At 47.9% G+C, this 21,556-nt stretch overlaps 1 protein-coding gene across 4 annotated transcripts in view; it reads right to left on the minus strand.

The window, feature by feature from the left end:
- The window catches only part of RAD51B (DNA repair (Rad51) family protein), a 108,703-nt gene that overhangs the window by 41,702 nt on the left and 45,445 nt on the right, over positions 1 to 21,556 (minus strand). For all 4 annotated transcript variants that reach the window (XM_086793196.1, XM_086793194.1, XM_086793193.1 and 1 more), the window contains exon 3: positions 11,424 to 11,573. In XM_086793196.1, the coding sequence (XP_086649322.1) occupies positions 11,424 to 11,573 (150 nt within the window). The remainder of the gene's footprint in view (positions 1 to 11,423; positions 11,574 to 21,556) is intronic.

Raw genomic sequence — 21,556 nt, forward strand, 5'->3', positions numbered from 1 at the left:
TACACAAGGAGGCGGAGATGGAGTTGATTTAGCAGGTACCTCAGTACATATTATGCTTTATGCTGATGATATTGTATTAGTGTCTAAGTCTCCAAGAGGTCTACAGCAGCATCTACATGCACTTGATGATTTCTGCACACAGAGGGGTCTTACTGTGAACCTTGGGAAAACCAAGGTTATGGTCTTTCATACATCGAGACAGGGCAGGAGTCAGCTGACATACACTCTCGCAGGACGCCAGGTGGAGGTGGTGACATCATACGTGAACCTAGGGGTTACCTTCTCTGCAGCAGCCACACGCTTCACCATGGGTTCAGCAGCCAGAGCTAGATTGACACGGGAATATGCAGCATTGGCTATGCTAGAGAGACAGTGCCACCAGGCGCGTTTTCAGGAGCCCCGAACGAAGGGGTGGCTATTTGACACATTAGTCACACCGGCACTGATGTATAGAGCAGCGGTATGGGCGCCAGGCCTTGCTACCCGTTGGTGGACACAGATAGAGAGACCACAGGCCCTCATGATGGCACCCACGCATGATACGCAGCAAACCGTCAGTACCTCATGACATTATCCGAGCAGTGTTTGCTGCGCCTCCTATGATGGTAGAGGCCATATTCCAGACTATATGCCTGCTAGACAGATTCAGAGAGATGCCACAGGACAAATTGTCATACAGAGCTTTTGAGGCATCTAGACAGCTAGCTGAGGCAGGAGACAGGGGATCATGGTATGCACAAGTACACATTGGTTCTCACAGCATGGCCTAGACATGGATCATCTACCACCATTCCAATATGACAGGGATGCACCACATATCCATCTCTCTCATAGCGAGAGGAACAGAGTATTGAGACAGGACCTATGGCAGCTCTATACACGAGAGACATGGATATCGCCTACACAGCCTCTTCCACCTAAGATGCTATACCACAGAGATCACTTCATGAGTATCACTGATGATGGATTTATAGAGAGGCCTAGATACATGGAGGGCTTTTTACCACACGGCTCCCGAGTGGCTATTGGTCAACTTAGAGTTTCATCACATCGATTGGAGATCGAGATTGACAGAGCAGCACGGATCCCCCAAGAGGAGAGGGTATGCAGATTGTGCAGAGAGAAGGTGGAGAGTGAGGAGCATTATGTATGCAGATGCAGAGCATATACAGCCATCAGAGAGAGATATCCCATTTTATTAAGAGAGCCACATTCCCTACGCCATATCTTTGAGGCAGCAGACCAGCGCATACTGGGGAGATTCATTCTAGACATACAGCGTCATAGAGAGACATCATTACAGGCTCAAACAGCTCCATAGGGGGGACGACAGACACAGATTACTACATTTTTTCAGAGATCCATCCCATTCCCAGCCCCTACACGGCAGGGAATTACTCTCCAGAGAGCAGAGACACTCAGAGTCCGCAGGAGATAGAGGACACCTGGCTTTCGGACACCACGCCTATACCAGAGAGAGATGACAGAGATCAAAGCTCAGTTTCACAAAGAGGGTGCGGAGCGACTGGCTCACTTCAGAGCAGACCCAAGCATGTTCTTCAGGGAGCTGTGGACACCCCCTTCATTGATGTATACCATTTTATACCCCCACTGTGGTACAAGATGGAGCTCGCTAGGTTGCATATCATGATTGTATACTCCATGCATATAGCTTTGCATTCTCCTAGTAGTAGAGCTCCATCCCCTCCCCAACTCATTGTACTTATTGCACATCCAGATTCAGTTTTTTAGTTCAGTACTTTTTCATTTTGTTGGGATGACAGAGGATACCCCATAGAGGTACACTGATTCGTCTCATAGGCCGAATTCGGTCTTTTGGAAGACGTTAATAAAATCTTTCTTTCTTTCTTTCTTTCTTTCTGAAACTTTGTTGTCTCATCTGCACCAAACCTTCATGTGTCGTATGCATTATTGCCTTCCATCAAATGGCCATGGAAATAGTAGGCTGGGGCTAGAATAGAAACAAAAGGCCCAATCTAATGCTTAAGCCCTGTAGACGAAAGATGGCCACTAATGCATTCTTTACAACAAGTTCGAAATGTCAAGAAATCCAAATCAGAATATACCCTGATTTGCAAGTGCTCATCTGGCTATCTGAACCCTGCACAGTTATCTTCTGTCCGTACAAACACAGTGTTTCTCCCAATTATTGATCCCGTACAGGTACACACATTGTTGTCCTTACAACTGCATTAGAGCTTTCCAGCAGCACAGATGCACTGGATCTGTCCATGCACTCACAAGCAGAGAGAGAGAGAGAGAGAGAGAGAGACAGAGAGAGAGAAAATGACCTATGAGACCAAAAGGTTACATCATATCCATGAGGTACATAATCCTGGGTACAAAATAGTAATAAAGAAAGATAACAAAAATCTAGAACTTTAAAATCTGATCTAGGTACATGAGCAGAGAGTTCTCATATCACCCTAATACATCCCTCATGGGCCGTTGTGACATGGTGCTCAAGGTGGTAAAACTGAGCTGGCGGGAGAAGGTCCTGCGATGATGGGAGATGATGGCCCGGATCTTCCTGTGGTGGTGTGGCCGTGGGTGAGGGCCATGGGGTCTAGGGCGTCAAGCTTTGCATAACTCAGTGGCTCTGTCGAGTGTCACACCTCTCGGACGAGCTCCTACACTAGCCTGTGGTCTGGGTATGATGGGTGGATCGGCCCTCAGAGTGCTGGTATGGAAGAAGTCAGTGAGAGCTCTCTCTGTTGGTCCTCGAGCAAGTACAGCTGATCTGGATCTCACTAAGGACTCCCTGTGTCTACGGAGCTATAGAAGAAAAAGTCCCAGGCATCTCTGATCCGGGAAGTCCATGATCTTGGAAAGTGGTCCGAACCCAGCTCGGAAGGGGCAGTGGAACCTCCCCCGAATCTCATAGTACACGGGACATCGGCATATGTAATGGTCCTCTATCTCGGGCTCTGTGTGACAGAGCTGGCATATCCTATCCTCTGGTGCGGCTGCCCTAGGCCCATATCTGGCAGTCTCCACTCTCGACTGGTGGGACGAGGTGTGGATCTGGCTAATCGCACATCTCACCCCAAAGGATAGGTGTATGTCCATGTAGAGTGGATGGATGATGAACCCATCCTCTGTTAGGCATAGGAGGTGATCTCTGTAGAAGGCCATCTTTGTCCCCAGTGGACGACTAGGTGAACTCCATGTCCTCTGAGTATCCAGTCTGACAATGTCCTTCCTGATAACCCCGTTCCGCTCTATGCGGCTGAGAGCAAATGACGGGGCCTCTATGCTGTACTGGAAGGGGGGGACTGCCTCCATCTGCATACCGTGCATGCCAAACCAAGTGCCTACCTGTGCATACTAACACTTTGTATCTCCCTCAAGTGTCAACTGTCTCGAGGACTCCAGGGCTAGCCGGGGGGTGGAAGCTCCCATAGCCTATGCCAGTATGTCACTGTCTGGAATAGAGCCGCTGTCACTATCGGTGCAACCCCCATCTCTGCCCGCACAATCTCATGTGGCACTGATGGTTTACTCCTAATCATGCGTGAGATCATCGCCACTAGGGGCCTCTCCATCGGCTTCCACCCATCATATACCTCCTCTATATCTGTCTCGGCCGGCTCTCTCCTCTGTCTCCTCCTATGGTATAAGTGTCATGTGCATGACATGCTCATGTACCTTCTCAGGGCTAATCCTAAAAGGGCCAACCAGAAAAAGAGCAATAGAACCAAAAGATGGAGCATAGGGTGCTAAAGTGGCCAGTGTGGGACAGTTTGCTGCACCCAGAAGATGTCGGCTGTACCAGTCAATGGCGGCTGCAGAGCAAGCGTTTCAGGTCATGAAGAGGCGCAGCCCGACCAGGATTTTTTGGGGGTTCAAGCACCAGTCGGCTGGTCCAGCTCCTCCATTGATTCAAGAGCCTATAAATAGCATAAGTTGCTCAATGTGTTAGTCATTCATTCCTTTATGGAGTGGATCCTTAGGGTCCTAGAGTAGGGCAGATTTTGGTGATGTTCACCCTTTTTACAAGGCAGCCTAGGGCTGTGGACAGAGTACTATATGAATATAATGAATTTCCTGCATATCTCTCTCTCTCTCTTCTCTCTCTTCATGTCTACGTTTTGCATCAGCATGTTCTAAGTGGTGTTTAGGGCTGAAAGAAGACCCCCAGAGCTTCCGCGTATTAAATTGGTATCAGAGCATCAGGCTCAGCAAAGCTAAACATTGATTCAGTCCCATATGATGGTGTACAGGTCCAAGGTACAGGAAAGTACACGAATACGAAGCCCAAGACAAGGAACACAAAATCGGGAAGAGCTCCCAAGAGGTTTGTTTTGGTGGTGTTGCATAAAGCCATGGTTCTTGGGCAACGGTCCCAAGGGAGGATTATCCTCCAAGGGGTGATGTGAGAGTGCCAGACTCATTTCTCAGGAATGAAGACCAAGACAGTGTTCAGAGTCAGGGTAGGAATGGATTGTGGACTAGATGGAACAGATGCATAGATCTTAATCTGAGACAGAGTGGTTTTGGAGACCAGGCCGGGCTTTCAGAGAGAAAAGGGTTGCCACGGATGGATGGATGACAGAGGGACTTCGGGAAAAGATTGCGATGATGACAGTCATCCAAGAAAAAGGTTGGAATCCCATCATCAAGTTTAGCAGAGGGGGATGTCATGTGCATGACATGCTCATGTACCTTCTCAGGGCTAATCCAGAAGGGCCAACCAGAAAAAGAGCAATAGAACCAGAAGATGGAGCATAGGGTGCTAAAGTGGCCAGTGTGGGACAGTTTGCTGCACCCAGAAGATGTCGGTTGTACCAGTCAATGGTGGCTGCAGTAAGCGTTTCAGGTCATGAAGAGGCGCAGCCCGACCAGGATTTATTGGGGATCCAAGCACCAGTCGGCTGGTCCGACAGCAGTCGGCCAGCTCCCCCTATAAATAGCATAAGTTGCTCATTGTGTTAGTCATTCATTCCTTTATGGAGTGGATCCTTAGGGTCCTAGAGTAGGGCAGATTTTGGTGATGTTCACCCTTTTTACAAGGCAGCTTAGGGCTGTGGACGGAGTACCTTTTTGTACTATATGAATATACTGAATTTCCTACATATCTCTCTCTCTCTTCATGTCTGCGTTTTGCATCAGCATGTTCTAAGTGGTGTTTAGGGCTGAAAGAAGACCCCCAGAGCTTCCGCGTATTACAATAAGCTAGGACCCCAGATGGGGGCACCATACAATAGTGCAGGTGTAACTAGAGTATCAAATAGCCAAAGCTTCGTCCTCGGCTCCTGAAACTGTATCTATGAGCATTGCCTCTCTAGCAAGCCAAGGGCTGCATATCCCCTCATCAATCTAGCGTCGGCCGCGTTCCGCATCGAGAACTTAGGTCCAGCAAAAGTGATCCCAAGGTATACATACTAGGTAACAATCTGGCCCCCAAAAAGCTGCTCCATACATCAAGGTTGGTGTGACAAGGGTGTCAAAAAGCTAGCCCTTCGTCCTGGGCTCCTGGAAATGTGCCTGGAAGCACTGCCGCTCAAGTAAGCTCAAGGCTGCATATCCCCGCGTCACTCTGGCATGTGCTGCGGGAAGCATGGTAAAGCATGGGCCACTGAAAGTGACACCAAGGTAGACATAGGATGAGACAATCTCCAGAGGATCCCCTCTATATGTGAAGCGCAATCTGGATGTGATGGGGTGAGAGGTATTGAAGACCATTACCTTGGTTTTACCAAGGTTAACAGAGAGGTCCCGCTGAGTGCAAAAGTCATGTACGGCATCCAACTGTCTCTGAAGCCCTTCGGCTGAGTCTGAGAGGAGGACGATATCATCTGCATAAAGTAGTATTCCATCCAACGCTTCTCAGTCCTATGGAGATGGTCTGTAACATGTAGAAGAACTGCCTTTATTAAGAACCGTGCAAAAGGCAAAGATGAATACAGAGAAGAGAGAGGTATGTTGTTGTAACAGTGTTTTCTGTATATATATATATCAATATGTACATAGATCCTAGCCTGTCCCACCAATCAGGGATAGGCTCCATTTTACCCCTATGCTGCAGCCGGCCAATGCAATTGTTGTCGGCCAGGTCCTTACACAAAAGACCCGTAAAATGCCTAACTGCCACGTTATGTTCTCCAGCTTCTTCTGACTACCTTGGGTAAAATACCTATCATTAATCCTCATTGTTTACTGCACCAAAAGGTGACTAATCACAGCCTAAAACTGGGGATTAAGTATGTCCACATGTTGTGCATGTGACATCCCCTCCTGCTAAGATTTATGAAGGGAATTCCACCTTCCTTCTGGATGATTGTCATCATCCCTTTACTGCATGTGGACTCCATCCTTGGCATCCAACTTCCAAAACTTGAAGCACTCTTGACCACTTGGATCTTGTCTTGAAAACCTCTGCACGACCTTAAATTGTTCCAATGTCTAATGCTCTGTTTAGCGTTGAGGAACGTGCGCATGTCCTTCTTGTCCCCTCCTTGAGTTGAAGACCTGTACCTTTCTTGGGCTGAGAGTGTAATCCCTTCTTGAAAATCTACAACCCCTTGTTTCTCCCCTCATCCTTGTACCATGGCTGTCGAGCTGAACATCTAGGGCTTCATACCCCATGATACCCACATGGAAGCTCTATACCCCATGGATGCCCTCATTCTGCCACCACCGGGATACTTGATGTTGAGACCCACTTGGCCGTGTTTTCCTGACTGGACCAAAAACAGCCACCTTTGTACTGCGTTTTCCAAATATGCACCACCTCTAGGACTTCTTCCAAGCTCTGATACCAATGTAACATTTGGAAGAACTGCCTTTATTAAGAAATGTGCAAAATGCAAAGATGAACAGAGAGAAGAGAGAGATATGTTGTTGTAACAGTGTTTTCTCTATATATGTATCAATATGTACATAGATGCTAGCCAACAGGGCCTCCAAATTGATGCCTCTTGTCGACCATTGGATTATTGGTGGGGATTTTAACATGGTTGAGATGCCAACGGATAAAAGAGGTGGACATGAGGGCTTGGTGCATCCTCTTGAAAGAGCGTCTTGGGAGAGGTTTATACTCTCCATTCATGGTAGAGATTGTTGGCATGAGGATGATATTTTGAGGAGTCCATCCACTCTTCTTTATTCATGGTCTAACAGAATAAGAGATGTAGGATGTATCTATGCACAGTTAGACAGATTTTATGTGGATGATTGGGTGCTTGACAGAGGTGGACATACTTTGATTGCTCCAGGCACCTCCAAATCGGATCATTGCCTAGTGGTTTTATGTATTAGAGATCCGAATTGCCATGGATCAGCACCCCATGTACGCATCCCTGATCATTTGTTTTCAGATGCAGAACTATCGCGTCGTATGCTTGATATTTGGAGATCTCATGACTTCTTACAGGCCTCTCAAAGCCTGGCCTCTGCTCTCTGTGATCTTAGTGACTTTTATCACACATGTGCCCTGTCTAAGAGGCAAGAGGCCTTGGACTTAGAAAGGGCTATTAGACGTAGATTGGTTGCCTTGCAGAAAGAGCACGAGAAACATCCTCATGCTCAATGGGTTGCAGATTCTTTATGTACTATTAGAGCAGAACTTCATCACTCTCTTGAGCAGCCCGCGAAGTATCGTTTCCATGCCCAGGAATCCTTTTGGACACAGATGGGTGGCAGATGTAACAAACATTTCTTTGCTTCTCACGGCCCATCTCATGCCAAAGATAGTGTCAGACAGTTGCAGGATTCACATGGCACTCTTCACTCAGATCCTCTCATGGTTAGACAAATTGCCACCGATTTCTACTGCCACCTTCTTAGTGCTGAGCCGTATTCTGATCTGAGACACAGGACACAGAGGAAGGTTTGGAATGCATTGCCACATTTGATCACCGAGGAGATGTGTGCTGCTCTGGATGCCCCTTTTTCTATGCAGGAGTTCAGTCATGCTCTGAGATTGGGGCTGAGATAACCTCGGCTTTGCAGGAGATGTGGGACACGGGTTCTATGCCTTCTTCTCTCACTGAGGGGCTTATTTATCTTATTCCTAAGAGCGGGGATAAGACATTGATTGGCCAGTGGAGACCTATCACCTTACTTGGGACTGCCTATAAGATTCTTGCTAAGGCAGTGAGCATCAGATTGCAGCCAATTTTGCAGAATGTTATTCACGATACCCAGAATGGATTCTTACACGGCAGGAGCATCTTTGATAACATTTTCTCATTTTGGGAGGCCGTCGAATGGGCTAAAGCGAGCAATCAGCCCTTGGCCATTCTGTTCTTGGATTTTGAGAAGGCCTATGATAGAGTGGATTGGGACTATCTTGAGGGTGCTCTTAGTCATATGGGCTTCTCTCAGAGATGGATCAAGGGAGTTTCATGCATGTATCGTGATGCCCACAGTAGAGTTCTTGCTTGCGGTGATAGAGGAGAGCGGTTTCAGATTTCTCACTCAGTACGACAGGGCTGCCCATTAGCCCCTTTATTATATATCATAGTTGCAGAGGCCATGAGCATCTTTCTCCGCTCCACTGTTGGTATTTCTCGCTCAGTACGACAGGGCTGCCCATTAGCCCCTTTATTATATATCATAGTTGCAGAGGCCATGAGCATCTTTCTCCGCTCCACTGTTGGTATTTCAGGATTGAGGTTGCCTCTTCGTAGTCATGAGGAGTTGGTTGACTCTGAGTTAGCTGATGACACAGCCCTGTTTTTGGAGGCTTCACATATATGCTTATGTTCCTTCAAGGTAGCTACTAGAGGAGTTCTGTTTGGCAGCAGGGGCACTCATTAATTGGCACAAATCTATTGGTTTTTGGGTTAGTGATTCACCGAGAGTTGATTGGGGTGCAGAGCTTGGTTTTACTTGGATCAACAGAGGATGTACTGCTAGATATTTGGGATGCCAAGTTCAGTGATTCAGATTGGGCTGGATGTTACGACACACGAGTGTCCACTAGTGGGTTTTGCTTTCGCCTTGGTGATTCATGTATATCATGGCTCAGCAAGAAGCAACCTACAGTGGCCACTTCCAGCTGTGAAGCTGAGTACAGGACAGCTTTTACATCTACAATTGAGTGTGTGTGGCTCAGACATCTTTTGGCTGATTTGGGTGTTGGACAGTCGTCCAGCACTACGATTTTCACTAACAGCCAGAGCGCATTAGCAGTTGCGAGAAACCAAGTGTTTCATGCTCGCACTGAGCACATTGAGGTGCATTACCACTATGTCAGGAAAAGACTCTCTGCAAAACAGAGATTAGCTTGGTCATGTGCCTACACATGACAACATGGTAGATTTATTCACGAATGCTCTTTCTCGTAAAAAGTTCGAAGCTTTTCGTAAAGCTTTGAAGTTAGTGCCTTTTCAGGATTGATTAGCCATACCCTGTACATGTTCACATCATCACTCCAGGGGGGATTTGTAGCATTATATGGTAGTGATGTGTGTGAACACACTTAGGATCACCGGGGCACTTTTTCCCTTACTAGGGGCTTTTTTTTCCCGTGCGTATGTACACCCTCTTATCTACTCATTTTAGGTGTGTACTTATCTTTTGTATCTGGCACACATTTGTTCATTCTAATCTAGTGAGTTTGTGTGCTCTCAAGCTTCTCTATGTTGTGTGTGTGCATTGTTTCAGCCCTAACCCAAATTCCAACAATGATGAGGTTTCAAAAAGCCAACCCTTTATCCTAGGCTCCACGAAATGTGACTGGAAGCACTACCGCTCAAGTAAGCTCAAGGCTGCATATCTGCGTGTCACCTGGCACGTGCTGCACCATGGTGAAGCGTGGTCCATTGAAAGTGACACCAAGATAGACATAAAATGAGACAATCTCCATAGAATCCCCTCTATATGTGAAGCTCAATCTCGATGTGAAGGGGTGGGAGGTATTGAAGACCATTACCTTGGTTTTACCAAGGTTAACAATGACGTCCAGCTCAATGCAAAAATCCTGGAAGGCATCCAAATTTCTCTAAAGCCATTCGGCTGAATCTGAACTTTGACAGCTTAAAATTTACCATCAATTTAAAAAACAAGCTGGCAACATATAATAAGCAAAAGGTCTCTGAAGTAGTAGCAACGTATAGACATGTAGAAAGAGGGACACTTTTTTTGTGAAAACCACTGTTTCATTATAAATACAATGTACATTCATAGCTTCCCCGACATGGAGGAGCTACTATGGAAAACTAAAAGCAGTGATAAAATACTTCCAACTGGGCCGTGGAAAGGTCTCCAAGAAAGTGGGCATCTTGGAGAGACTAGAGTAAGGAAAATCTCAAAAAGGCGAAGACATTCACCAAAGTGTGTCCAGACAACTGAGTGTTGCGGGCATGGTATAAACTCCATAACGCCCAATAACGGCACCACGAAAAAAGAGAGCATAATCGGGGGTAGAGGGATATCTACCACAAAGCCAAAAGTGCCTGCCAAAGGAAAGCCTGGGAAACCGGGTATGGAGAAGAGTTTTCAAACGAGCCAGGAAATCTCGAGCGGTGGGACAAGCCCAAAGAAGATGTAGAACCATCTCGCGCGGATGCGAACAAGTAGGCCAAACCGAGGAGACAATCCACCGGGCAGCCAAAAGGACACCCACTAGAAGGGCACCCACCAGACATCGCCACAGAAAGACCCACTGGCTTGAGGGGAAGCTTACTTTTCCATATACGATGAAGACATGGTTTCCACCACCCAAGCGGCCTATCCAAATGCCAGAAACGATTGCCATGCTCTTGAATCCATGGTTGTGGAAGAAGAAGACGGCAGGCTTTTTTGGCAGACAAATCAGCAAAAGAGAAAGTGGAATAACTTGGTAGCTCCCGATCAAACTTCCAATCAAGTAGTGGAAGAGAAAAAACATGTGAGGCACTGGTTGGAAAGGCTGTAGCAAATCAATGATAGCATGCCATATAGGCTGGTGATGCATCCCCAGATGAAACCGTGTTTGGGCCTGCGGAAAAGAGAGTGTGCAGCCACTACATCATCCACGAGAGAAATGCCCAAACGATGCAAAAAATAAGCCTTACGAGGCTGAAAAAGTGCCAAAGGGGAATCAAAGACCCGACTCCAGTGTAGACTCTACTGACAAAGCGAGTTGCCCATATCCGGAGGGCGGCCAAACCAAGATGAATGTGTCAAAAGCTGCTGCCAGTCAGAAATCAAATGGGTAGAAAATGGACAGCCAGGTATGCGGCCTTGAAAATGCCCAAAAATAACATCCGGGATAGCTGGTGTCCAGTGCCCAAATGCTGCTGTCCTGATAAAGGCAAACAAGTGAGGGCTCACGCTAGAAAGAGGGACACACACGCACGCACACACGCACAAAAATATCAATCTTTCTTCCAGTACCCCCATCTATACAGAGGTGGTCATCACAACAAATATGTATGAACTTCTCTAAATTTTTTACAAGAGAAAAATCTTACTTGGGTTTTTCCAAAACCTGCAGGACCCACCACTTCTGTCAAAGCACCAAAGGGAATCCCACCATGAAGAGCAGAATCAATGTCGCTTAAATGGGTTCTCAGATGCCCAAAACCAAACTCGTTTTGCCTCTCTTTCATCAGTGTTAGCACCTGATAAAAAATGCCACACGTTTACAGGCATAGTTGCAGCTTACCATAAAGAGCATTATCCATTGATTGTCTTCAGATTTGTCAATTGATTGTCTTTGAAATTATCATTTTTTCATGAGTGTCAAAGCAAGACCCAAATAAGCATACATATTATTATGACAGATGTTTTGGTGGAGAGTGCAAAACCAGATTCTCCCCAGCTGGCCAAGTGTATTCCAGTGAAGGAGAGTGCCAGTTCTGAGATGGATACTATGACCGATGTTCTGGTGGAGAGTGCAAAACCAGATTCTCCCTAGAAAGGGAGCCTCGAGCAAAAGTGCTAAGCCTACAGTAGGGTCAGATTCCTCAGTTCTATCCGTTTTGCTAGGTAATCTTTTGGGAGTTGGAGCCACATGTTACCATGAACCCATTTCCACTAAATTATGGCATGTTGTGTTTTGCGCCATCCTCTGCAATCGCTCCGGATTCCAACGGGAAAGTGCAACACGGTCACGACTCACAATCAGGGAGTGTATGACTCCATCCTCTGCAATCGCTCCGGATTCCAACGGGAAAGTGCAACACGGTCACGACTCACAATCAGGGAGTGTATGACTCTGGTGGAGTGTGTGTGTGTGTGTGTGTGTGTGTGTGTGTGTGTGTGAACTTTTGGCACCTTCAACTTGTCATAGTTGTGGTGCTTCTCAAGAGACAGTCTTTCATCTTTTGTGGAGTTGTCCTCTCACCATGACTTTTTTGGATCAGATTGCTGCACGTTTGAGAGCCCGCTTCCGACAGGCACCCTTTGGGAAATACTTTTGGATCTTCGGTCTTCTCCCATCACCCCTTAGATCCTATAAAGTCTTCTTTGATTGGGTTCGTTATTGGGCTTTATGGACTACCTGGCAGTCTCGCAACAGGATAGTTTTTGCTGGGCCTCATTTGGATGCTTACTCGTTCTTCCGTTCCTCTCTTCAGCAATCTTTATATGACTGTCTCTCTCTTCATGAGATTGACTCATCTCCGCAGTGCCGCGTGGCTGCTTCCACCCTCTGTTGTTCTGGAGCGTAAGCCGCAGTGTGCTGATTCTGCAGCGCCAGCTGTCCTGCCCATTCGTTGCTTCTGCAGCGCCAGCTTCCCTCGCCCTTCGCTGCCTCTACAGTGTCAGCTCTTGGTCAACTTTCGCTACCTTATGCAGTGCCAGCCTACTATTGCTGCACGCCGACCCGCCGCCTGTTTTTTTCATGCCTCCATTGTTTCCTCTGCTTTTTCCCTCCACCCAGCTTCTGTCTTTCGATACTCTTGTCTGTACATCCTTTTCTCAGTGTGTGTGTGTGTGTGTGTAAGGATCTGCTTCTGCTCCATCTCCTGGTCAACCTTCTACCTCTTCGGACAGCCCCATCTCAAAGGCATGGGTCAATGCAGTCAAGAAGGGTATTCCACTTTGTGAAGAAGATGATCTAGTCAGGGAATTGGATTCTGAGGGTCAGCAAGACCCTGTGGCAATGGCAGAGGCCTGATGCCTCCCTTTCTCTTTGAGGACTGCTCATCTCTTGTACATATTTTCATGCGTGCTTCTCTTAAATGTATTTCTTATAACATACAGGGCCTCTGCAACCAGCATAAATGGAGGCTCCTATGGCATTATATAAATAAAACTCATCCAGATGTTGTGTGTCTGCAAGAGCATAATCAGCATTCTTTTGCTGGCCAGCATGGGTTCTTTTCAGGATATGATATATTTTATGCAGGATCTGAACAATTCTCTAGGCTGTGCATTTTAGCCAGACATGATCTGCAGCCCTGCGTAGCATATAATGATCTTTGTGGCCGATGGATGATTATCCAATGTATGATCAATGGAGAGATTTTTGAAATAGGCTCCTTGTATGCCTCTCAAATTTCAGCTTCCAGAGCTCAAATGTGGGACTCCATAAAGCAATATCCTTGGTCCTCAAATGCTCTACTTTGTGGTGACTTCAATAATTCTCCTCACTGGAAGCACAATACCACACATAAATCCCATATGCTACCCTCTGAAATCCAGCAATGGGAACATATGACTTCATCACTTCATACGGCAGATTTATGGACAGCAACTCACCCTTCAGTTTTGGGATTTACATATCATCATAATGCTTTTACAGAATATTGGGCCAGGCTTGATAGATGGTATCTTATTCATGCTCAGCAATATGATGATTATACATGTCAAATGTGGACTGATTATTCTCAACAACTATCTGATCACACTCCACTTTGGCTCACCAAATCATGTCTAAACTTGGTTTTGGGCCAAAGCTAGTTAATGTCATATATTGGCTTTACTCAGATTCCACTGCTCAATGCTTTATAGGGAATCATTTGTCTGAGTCTTGGACTCTGGAACGATCAGTTCGACAGGGATGCCCTCACAGTGCTTTGTTCTATGCTATTGCTTCACATCCTTTGCTTCTTTATATGGATCATCTGGTTGATACTAGACAGTTAGAGGGGCTTCAGATTTTTGGTTCACGACCTTTCATTGCACAGGCTTATGCAGATGATTCATTCTTCATGCCAAAGAACAGCCCTCTGGAGCTTCGCCTATTGATGGATACTCTTTCAGATTTCGGGTTGGCAGCTGGTCTAAAAATTAATTTTCAGAAATCAAAACTCTTACCTCTCAAGCATTGTGACTGGCATGCTATCCTGTGGCCCGGCCAGATTATTTATCCGGAAAACATAGTAAGACATTTGGGTTATCCCATTGGCTGGAAAATCAGAAATAAGCAACAAATATCTTGGGTATTAAACAAAATTCAGGACAAATTAGAATATTGGAAGATCTCCACTTGGCCATTGCACGTACGGGCCGATGTATCATTGCACAATGTACTTTGCAGGGTGAAATTTTCCAATATGTAGGAGGATATGCATCTCAATCTTCCCATTAGCAGGAAAGGATTTGGAATTTCTTCAATTCCTATCCCTAGTTGTCAAATGCTTTTGTTTGTGGAGATTTATATAACTCTCCACAAAGGGAGGATAATACATCAGGCTTTTTTCATATGTTACAGGTTGAGCGTCAGGCTTGGGACAATTTCATTTTGTAAACAGACGCCTCTGATCTTTGGCTCTCTACTATGGTTGGCACTCTAGGTTTCCCTTATCGCCATAATGTTCTCACTCAATATTGGGCTAGATTGGACAAATGGTATTTGTTATATACTCGACAATATGACTCCTTTTCATGCAAGCTTTGGGTTGATCATGCCTTGACACTCTCTAATCATTCACCACCATGGTTGGCTTTATATTTTCCTACGCCCTTTCCTCCACAACATCAAAGATGTTACACATAAATAACAGCTATCTTTTGCATGATGCCTTCAGAGCTTCGGTACATGATGCCATTTCTCCACTTTCTGCTCAGTTATTAGATGTTGTTGACACTGTTTGGTTTCGTTTTGTTCAACAAATGTAGATAGTCATTGCAGACATCAGGCAAAGAGTTGAAATGGCTAAGAGACAAATCGAATCACTCATGTCACTCAACCATCTTCAAACTCTTACACAAGATCAACAAAATGTGTTATGTGAAGCCAAGATACAAAAATAGCAAATCAAATCGAGATGTAAGCAACTCCAAGATAAAGGTTTTTCATCTAAGCAATTTTTCAAAACCTTGCATACTGATAGGCAAAAACATAAAATAGTGCGTATTAAGAAATTTGATGACACATGGGCATCCATAAAAATGAACTTGCAATTGAATGTGTCAATCATTATCAGCACATCTTCCAAAGTTCATCTCGTGTGGATTCTGATGTCCTTGATGCTAGGAAATTTTTCTTGATATGTGTGCACTCCAATGTTGACAGTGAATCTGTTTTAAGGCATGATCTCCCCTTCACTGAGGAAGAGTTGACACATGCGTTATATGGTATGGGGCGTTGGGAGTCACCTGGTTGGGATGGTCTAGCAGTTGAATTCTTTGTTGCTTTTTGGGATGAGCTTACACTTCCAATTTTGAATATGATTAATGTTGCATGGGAAACAGGATATATGCCTGATTCTTGGAAAGAAGGCCTTGTCACTTTGGTACCTAAAAAAGCATTGGGACAATCTTTTGATGATTGGAGACCAATCTTATTGATGCCAGTTATCTATAAATTGGCAACTAAAATGCTTGCAAATCATATTGGTGATTTGCTTTTCCAAGGTTTGCATCCACAACAATATAGTTTTGTCCCCAGAAGACAAATTATGGACAATATTGCTAATGTATATTTGACAATGGAATATGCCAAATATACTTCTCAGGATGTTCTTGTTATGCAAGTGGATGTGGCTAAAGCTTTTGATACAGTAAATGGGATTACATAGCTGAGGTCATGACTACAATGGACTTTGTTTGTAAAATGCAACAAGCTATTTTCTAGCCATATAGAGATAGTACAGCCTAGTGTGTTTTTGGTCGTGATCTTTCATCGCAGTGGACTTTAAAAAAATTTATGCGTCAAGGATGGTCTCTTAGTGCATTGCTCTATGCGATTGCTACGCATCCACTTTTGATGTATATGGATCCTTTAATATGGTTTGCGATTACCCAATGGTTCGCATTTTGTGGCTCAAGCCTATGCAGATGATTCTTTGTTCATGCCTCAAAATGATCCAAATGATCTCAAGTGCATCATGAAAACTTTGGAATTATTCGGTAAAGCAACTGAACTTCATATCAATTTTTCTAAGTCCAAACTGCTTTCATTGACCTCTTGTTTGTGACTGGCATGCATTGCTATGATCAGGGCAAATTATTCCAGCAGCAGATCAATTGATTAGAGATCTGGTACATCCACTAGCATGGCATATGTCTACACAGGATGCTTTTTTTTTCCCCGAGAAAAGATCCTTTCATTAGTTATATAAAAACGCCCATAGGGCTACAAAAGATCCTCTCTGCTCATAAGAAAACAAAGCAGAGAACAAAGCAAGGCAGCCAGGGAGACTCTCCCTAGGTGCTGAAAAGTACAAGTATCAGTACAAAGAATTGAAAGGCTATATCATACAATAGGAGGGGGGAAAAGCCAAACAGGTGGCCTATAGTGCCAACGGGGGGACCCCGCGTGTAGGGTATAGAAGGGGCCGCTGCGCCAAGTGGTGTGAAAGGCCTGCAGGGTCTGGGTCAATATGCCACTTCAGAGAAGCGGCAGCCACTACCCGTATCCTCTGAAAGATGCACTCTGCAACCAAAGGCGACTCCACCTCCACTCTCTGAAGTCTGCCCTCATCCTGGATCTCATAGTAGAGGCATTTGCCATCCTCAGTGCAAGCTCTGACAGAATCAGGATCTCCAACTATGTAAAGGCTCCCATCCACCGTGGGGCCACGTGCTCGAGAGGCGTGAACCACTCCTCTGTGAGTGCCTCCTGAATGTCATCCCTCATAATCAACCCCTCTCTGAAGTGACTAGGCCACTCCCACCTGGATCTCCTCTGGGAGACTGCAGAAGGCCTGCCAATCTCCAAAACTACGTGCTGGGCTTGCCGCCAATGGTCCCCAGGCTAGACGAGGCCGAGAACCCAGCATATGACCCTGCTCTGTGCGAACCGCTAGGCTCCAGATGAGCGGCTGTCTGGCCCGCTCCTCATCACAAGAAGGAGGTCTCTGAGAGAGCCCTGGTCTCAGCAACTCCCAAGCTCTCAGGATGCTCAAGGCAAATCTCTCCTCCCGAGGCCTGTCCTCCTCGTCTCTATGAAGATGCATCGTATCTCTGGTGCCCAAGTGCCCCCTACTGGGGGAGCCTGAGCCTGCAGCTACTGCAAAAGAAGCTCTTTCCAAGGCTCAGCGCCTGGAAGCAGCCCCCGAACAATAAGCTTCCCCAATAAGACTCTACTCTGATCAACTTGATCTATAATGCCCAAGCCTCCCTGGGCCATCGGAAGTGTAATAACTGCCCAAGCAACCTTAGCCCGGGCTGGCTGGCCATCCCGCCCAGACCAAAGAAAGTTCCTGATCAGCCTCTGTACCTGGCTGATACAAGAGCTCGAGAAGATCCAGCAAGACGTAATGTACCACATGGTCGCTAAAAGCACCTGATTTGCCACCACCACCCTCCCAGCCAAGGATAGCCGAGCTGTACTCCAATACAAAAGCTTCTTCCGAATGCTCAGAAGAAGCGGGGCAATCTGCTGCTCAGGTGACAAATCTAGTCCAATCTGGCATCCCAAATATCGCACTGTTGTGCCAGGAGGAATCCATCTAAAACCCGGGTCTGGGCTCCATGCCGGAGTGGGAGCGCTACTGATCCAAAAGGCCACTGTCTTGGGCCAATTGATCAATGCTCCCGAAGCTGCACTAAAAACCTGGAGCGACTACTCTGCCCGCTGAAGATTGGCCTCCTGGCCATGCAAAAATAAACCCGTGTCATCAGCAAACTCAGCATCGAGCAGGTCCTCCCCCTGGACTGGGTGCTGGAGTCCTCTCAAACCAACCTCCTCTGCCGTCAGATACATGCTCATAGCCTCAGCAAAGAAGAGAAAAAGAAACGGGGCGAGAGGACACCCCTGATGACGGACTGATCTGGTCAACTCAAAACTCGGCCCCCATCCTCCTGCAATCAGCACCTAGCTACGAGCTGTGGAATATAGAGCTGCCACCCCTCGAATCCAACCTAGCTCAAAGCCCAGGCGAAGCATAGTGCCCTCTAAGAAACCCCAATCGACTCTATCGTATGCCTTCTCAAAATCGAGAAGCATCACGAGACCAAGTCCTCACCAAGAAATCTAGCTCGGGCCGTCACCTCCCAGAAGGTGAAAATGTTGTCAAGGATACTATGCTCCTTGACGAATCCTGTCTAGGTAGCATGAATCAACTCCCCCAGGAAGGGCTGGATCCTCAAACTCAAGGCCTTTGCTAAGACCTTGTAGACAGTATTGAGGATCGTAATAGGTCTCCAATGTCGAATATCATCTGATACTCTCTCCCCCTTGGGGATAAGAAAGATCAAGCCCTCTGAAAGCTCTGTGGGTCTGTGGCATCACCCAAGTGTCCAAAACATACTGAAAGCCCCTGCGGAGGCCTAGCCCCAAAAGGTCCCAATAGCGCATAAAAAAGGCAGGCGTCAATCCGTCCTCCCCTAGGCAACTATGGCGCGGAAGGACCCTCAAGGCCTCAGCAAGCTCAACCTCTGAGAGAGGCTCACCCAGAACTGTACGCATACGATCTATGACCCTCCTCTGCACATGGGTCCACACAGTCTGTCTGCAAGCATCCCGAGCCTCAGTGGCTGGCTCCGCTGAAAGCACGTCTCTATAGAACCCAGTGGCAATGGCTCTGATCTCCTCGGGCTCAGTAGCTACCGATCCGTCCGGCCTCCCAAGCTGGCGGACTCCTGCTCGAGCATGGCGGGGCCCAGTAATCTCAAAAAACTCCCCAGTCACTCTACCACCAAGCTGCGTCCACTGAGAGGCCTAGCGGCGATAGTAAAACTCATGTCTCTGCTCCTCTACCTCTCTAACCTCCTGGCGTGCCTGGCTCAGCTGGGACGCCACCCACTCACATGTAGGCTGCTGCTCCTGAAGGCGCTGAAGCGAAGCAAGGCTACGTCTCAGCCGACGCTCCCGCTCGCGAGCCTCTCCCAACCGTGTCAAGGCTGCAGCGTGCAAAAAAGAGCTGAGCTCGATGAGTCCCTGGGCACACTGGCCTGCTGCATCCTAGTCAAAGCTCTGACTATCATGCCATATCCTCTCAATGTCCTCAACGAGACTAGGATCTGTAAGTACCCTCTCTGGGATTCTCAACTGCAAGCTGGTCTCCCATGTCCTCTCCTCAAGTGTCAAGATAACTGGTGCATGGTCTGAGAAAGAGGTGCCAGCGAGAATGCCAACGGAGCCCCCTCGCTCCCCTAACCTGTCGCCCACATAAAAGCGATCAATTCGTGATAGATTAGTCCCTCCCTGCCGGCGATCCGACCGAGAGAAACTAAGACTGTCCTGAGAGCGGGAGAAGGCCTCATGCTACCATGCATCAGTGATCCTCAGTGTCATGCCAAATCGCTCCCAAGCTACAAGCTCCGTACCGTGCACTGTAACATGACTGCCTCCCACCCTATCGGCCGAGTCCTCAAGCATGTTGAAGTCTCCCCCGACACACCAATGTGCGGCCTCTGGCAATGCATCCGTAACCTGGGTCTAGAACTCTGTCTGGCACTAGCATGGTTGGGCGCATAGCCATTAAGCACGCCAAAGAGCTCATCATGCGTCCTCAGAATGACATACTGTGCTCTACCAGGCACAATGATCCCGCGATCCACAAAGGCCTGCCGCCGCCATACATCCGCAATGACCATGCATACTCCTCCCTGCCCACCCAAGGGGCCAAACCCTGCAGACCAAAAGGTGTCCCATCTACCACGCATCACCGAACCATATCTCCGGATCCTGCTCTCACCCAAATGGTGCTCCTGCATCATCAAAATATCAATACTGCCCCCAACCAGGCATCTCTGAAGCTCCTGCCTCAAGCAACCACGATAACGTATATAATGTGCGCCGCCAAGGCCCTGTACATTCCATGAAATGATCCTCATGGATGACCTGCTGAGGTGGATGCTGTCTCAGCCGTACGGTGGGCCTTCGCGAGCGGCTTGGATGGAGAATAGTCCCCATCCGAGCGGCTACGAATCTGCCCACCCGGTGTGCTGCAAGAATCTCGGATCAGGCGCCAGTGGTGGCTGTGTCCCATGGCGACTGTCTCCCGCTCAGACAGAGCAACCTCGTGTATGCATACATATCCAGGGTCGCGTGCTAAGTCTGCCACTATGCGAACGACCAAATGTCGAATCCGTGAGGCATCCACACTCCCAGGATCAATGAAAAAATGAGCCAACTCCCATAGTCGGCCTATCACATCTGTCACCTCCACATCGCTCACATGGTGCGAAAACTCAACTGGCCGAGTCTTCAAAGTGCTAAGAGCGAGCTCCAGAGTCCACTCCCGGTCGCGTGGGCCACAAAGAGGGAATGAGAAGGCCACCGCTGAATCAAGTGCCTCCTCCCCGCGGGCCGGAGGTATCACTACATGAACTCTGATGGGTGCTGGCTCATGGGGGCCCTCTGCTCCAAAAAGCCGTGTGAAGGAGTAATCAAAAGCCTCCGAGCCCTGTCTAGTGTCGAGACGACTCAGCCGACTGCGGATAGAGGATATTCGTGAAGCCCGAATCGGCATGGTAAGTCTCCTCTGCGGTGCTCGAGCAAGGTCGGTGCTTCGAGCCCTCTGGACTGCAGGTGAACGCCAGGGGACTGCCAGGGCCTCCCGAGGAGCTGAGGCGAGTGGGGGGGGAGGAGGGGGGGGAGAAGGGGGTGGGGAAGGAGCCGCTGTCGAAACCGGAGCAGGGACGGGAGGAGGCGAAGGTGGAAGCGAGGTGGGAGGGGGGGACGGAGGAGGAGGGGGTGGGGGCGAAGGAGGGGGTGCTGGTCCTCAGTTGACGTTGGGGTCTCCTCCTAGAGGGGAGCAAAGCTGTTCCTCACGGGAACCCAGTGATGCTGAAACTGTGGCTGCTGCTGCATCGGTCCCTGGGCGTGCTGCTGTGGCTGTCTCCCTCGACGGCGCCCCTGTCCAGGCTGCCACTCCGAGGTCTCTGTGGGCTGAGCAGGTGTCCCGGAGGCTGCCTGCCGAGCCGCATCTGTGGGCGGCGGGCCATCAGGGGCCTGCTGCTGCGGTGAAGGTCAAGGTCTCCTGCGAGGGTAGGCCTTGGCCAGGTGGCCGACCTGTCTGCAAATAAAGCACTGGTTCGGGAGCCCCGAGAACTCCACTCTCTGATCAATCCATCCCCCCCCTATCCTAGGTAGCTGAATGACCTTCGGAAGGGAGGAGATGTCAGGAACCAAAACTCTGACCCAAGGTAGCCCAGCTGCTCTAGCCACCATTGAAGCTGCAGTGGGCCCAGTCTCGAGCACCGAGCCCACCAGTGCTCCTAGCCTCGAAAGGAGCGGAAGGTACTCGCGGCGGAGTCCAGGGAA

Source organism: Cibotium barometz, chromosome 59 (genome assembly GCF_041138505.1).
Source record: "Cibotium barometz isolate CiBa-2024 chromosome 59, ASM4113850v1, whole genome shotgun sequence".
Taxonomy (NCBI): Eukaryota; Viridiplantae; Streptophyta; class Polypodiopsida; order Cyatheales; family Cibotiaceae; genus Cibotium; species Cibotium barometz.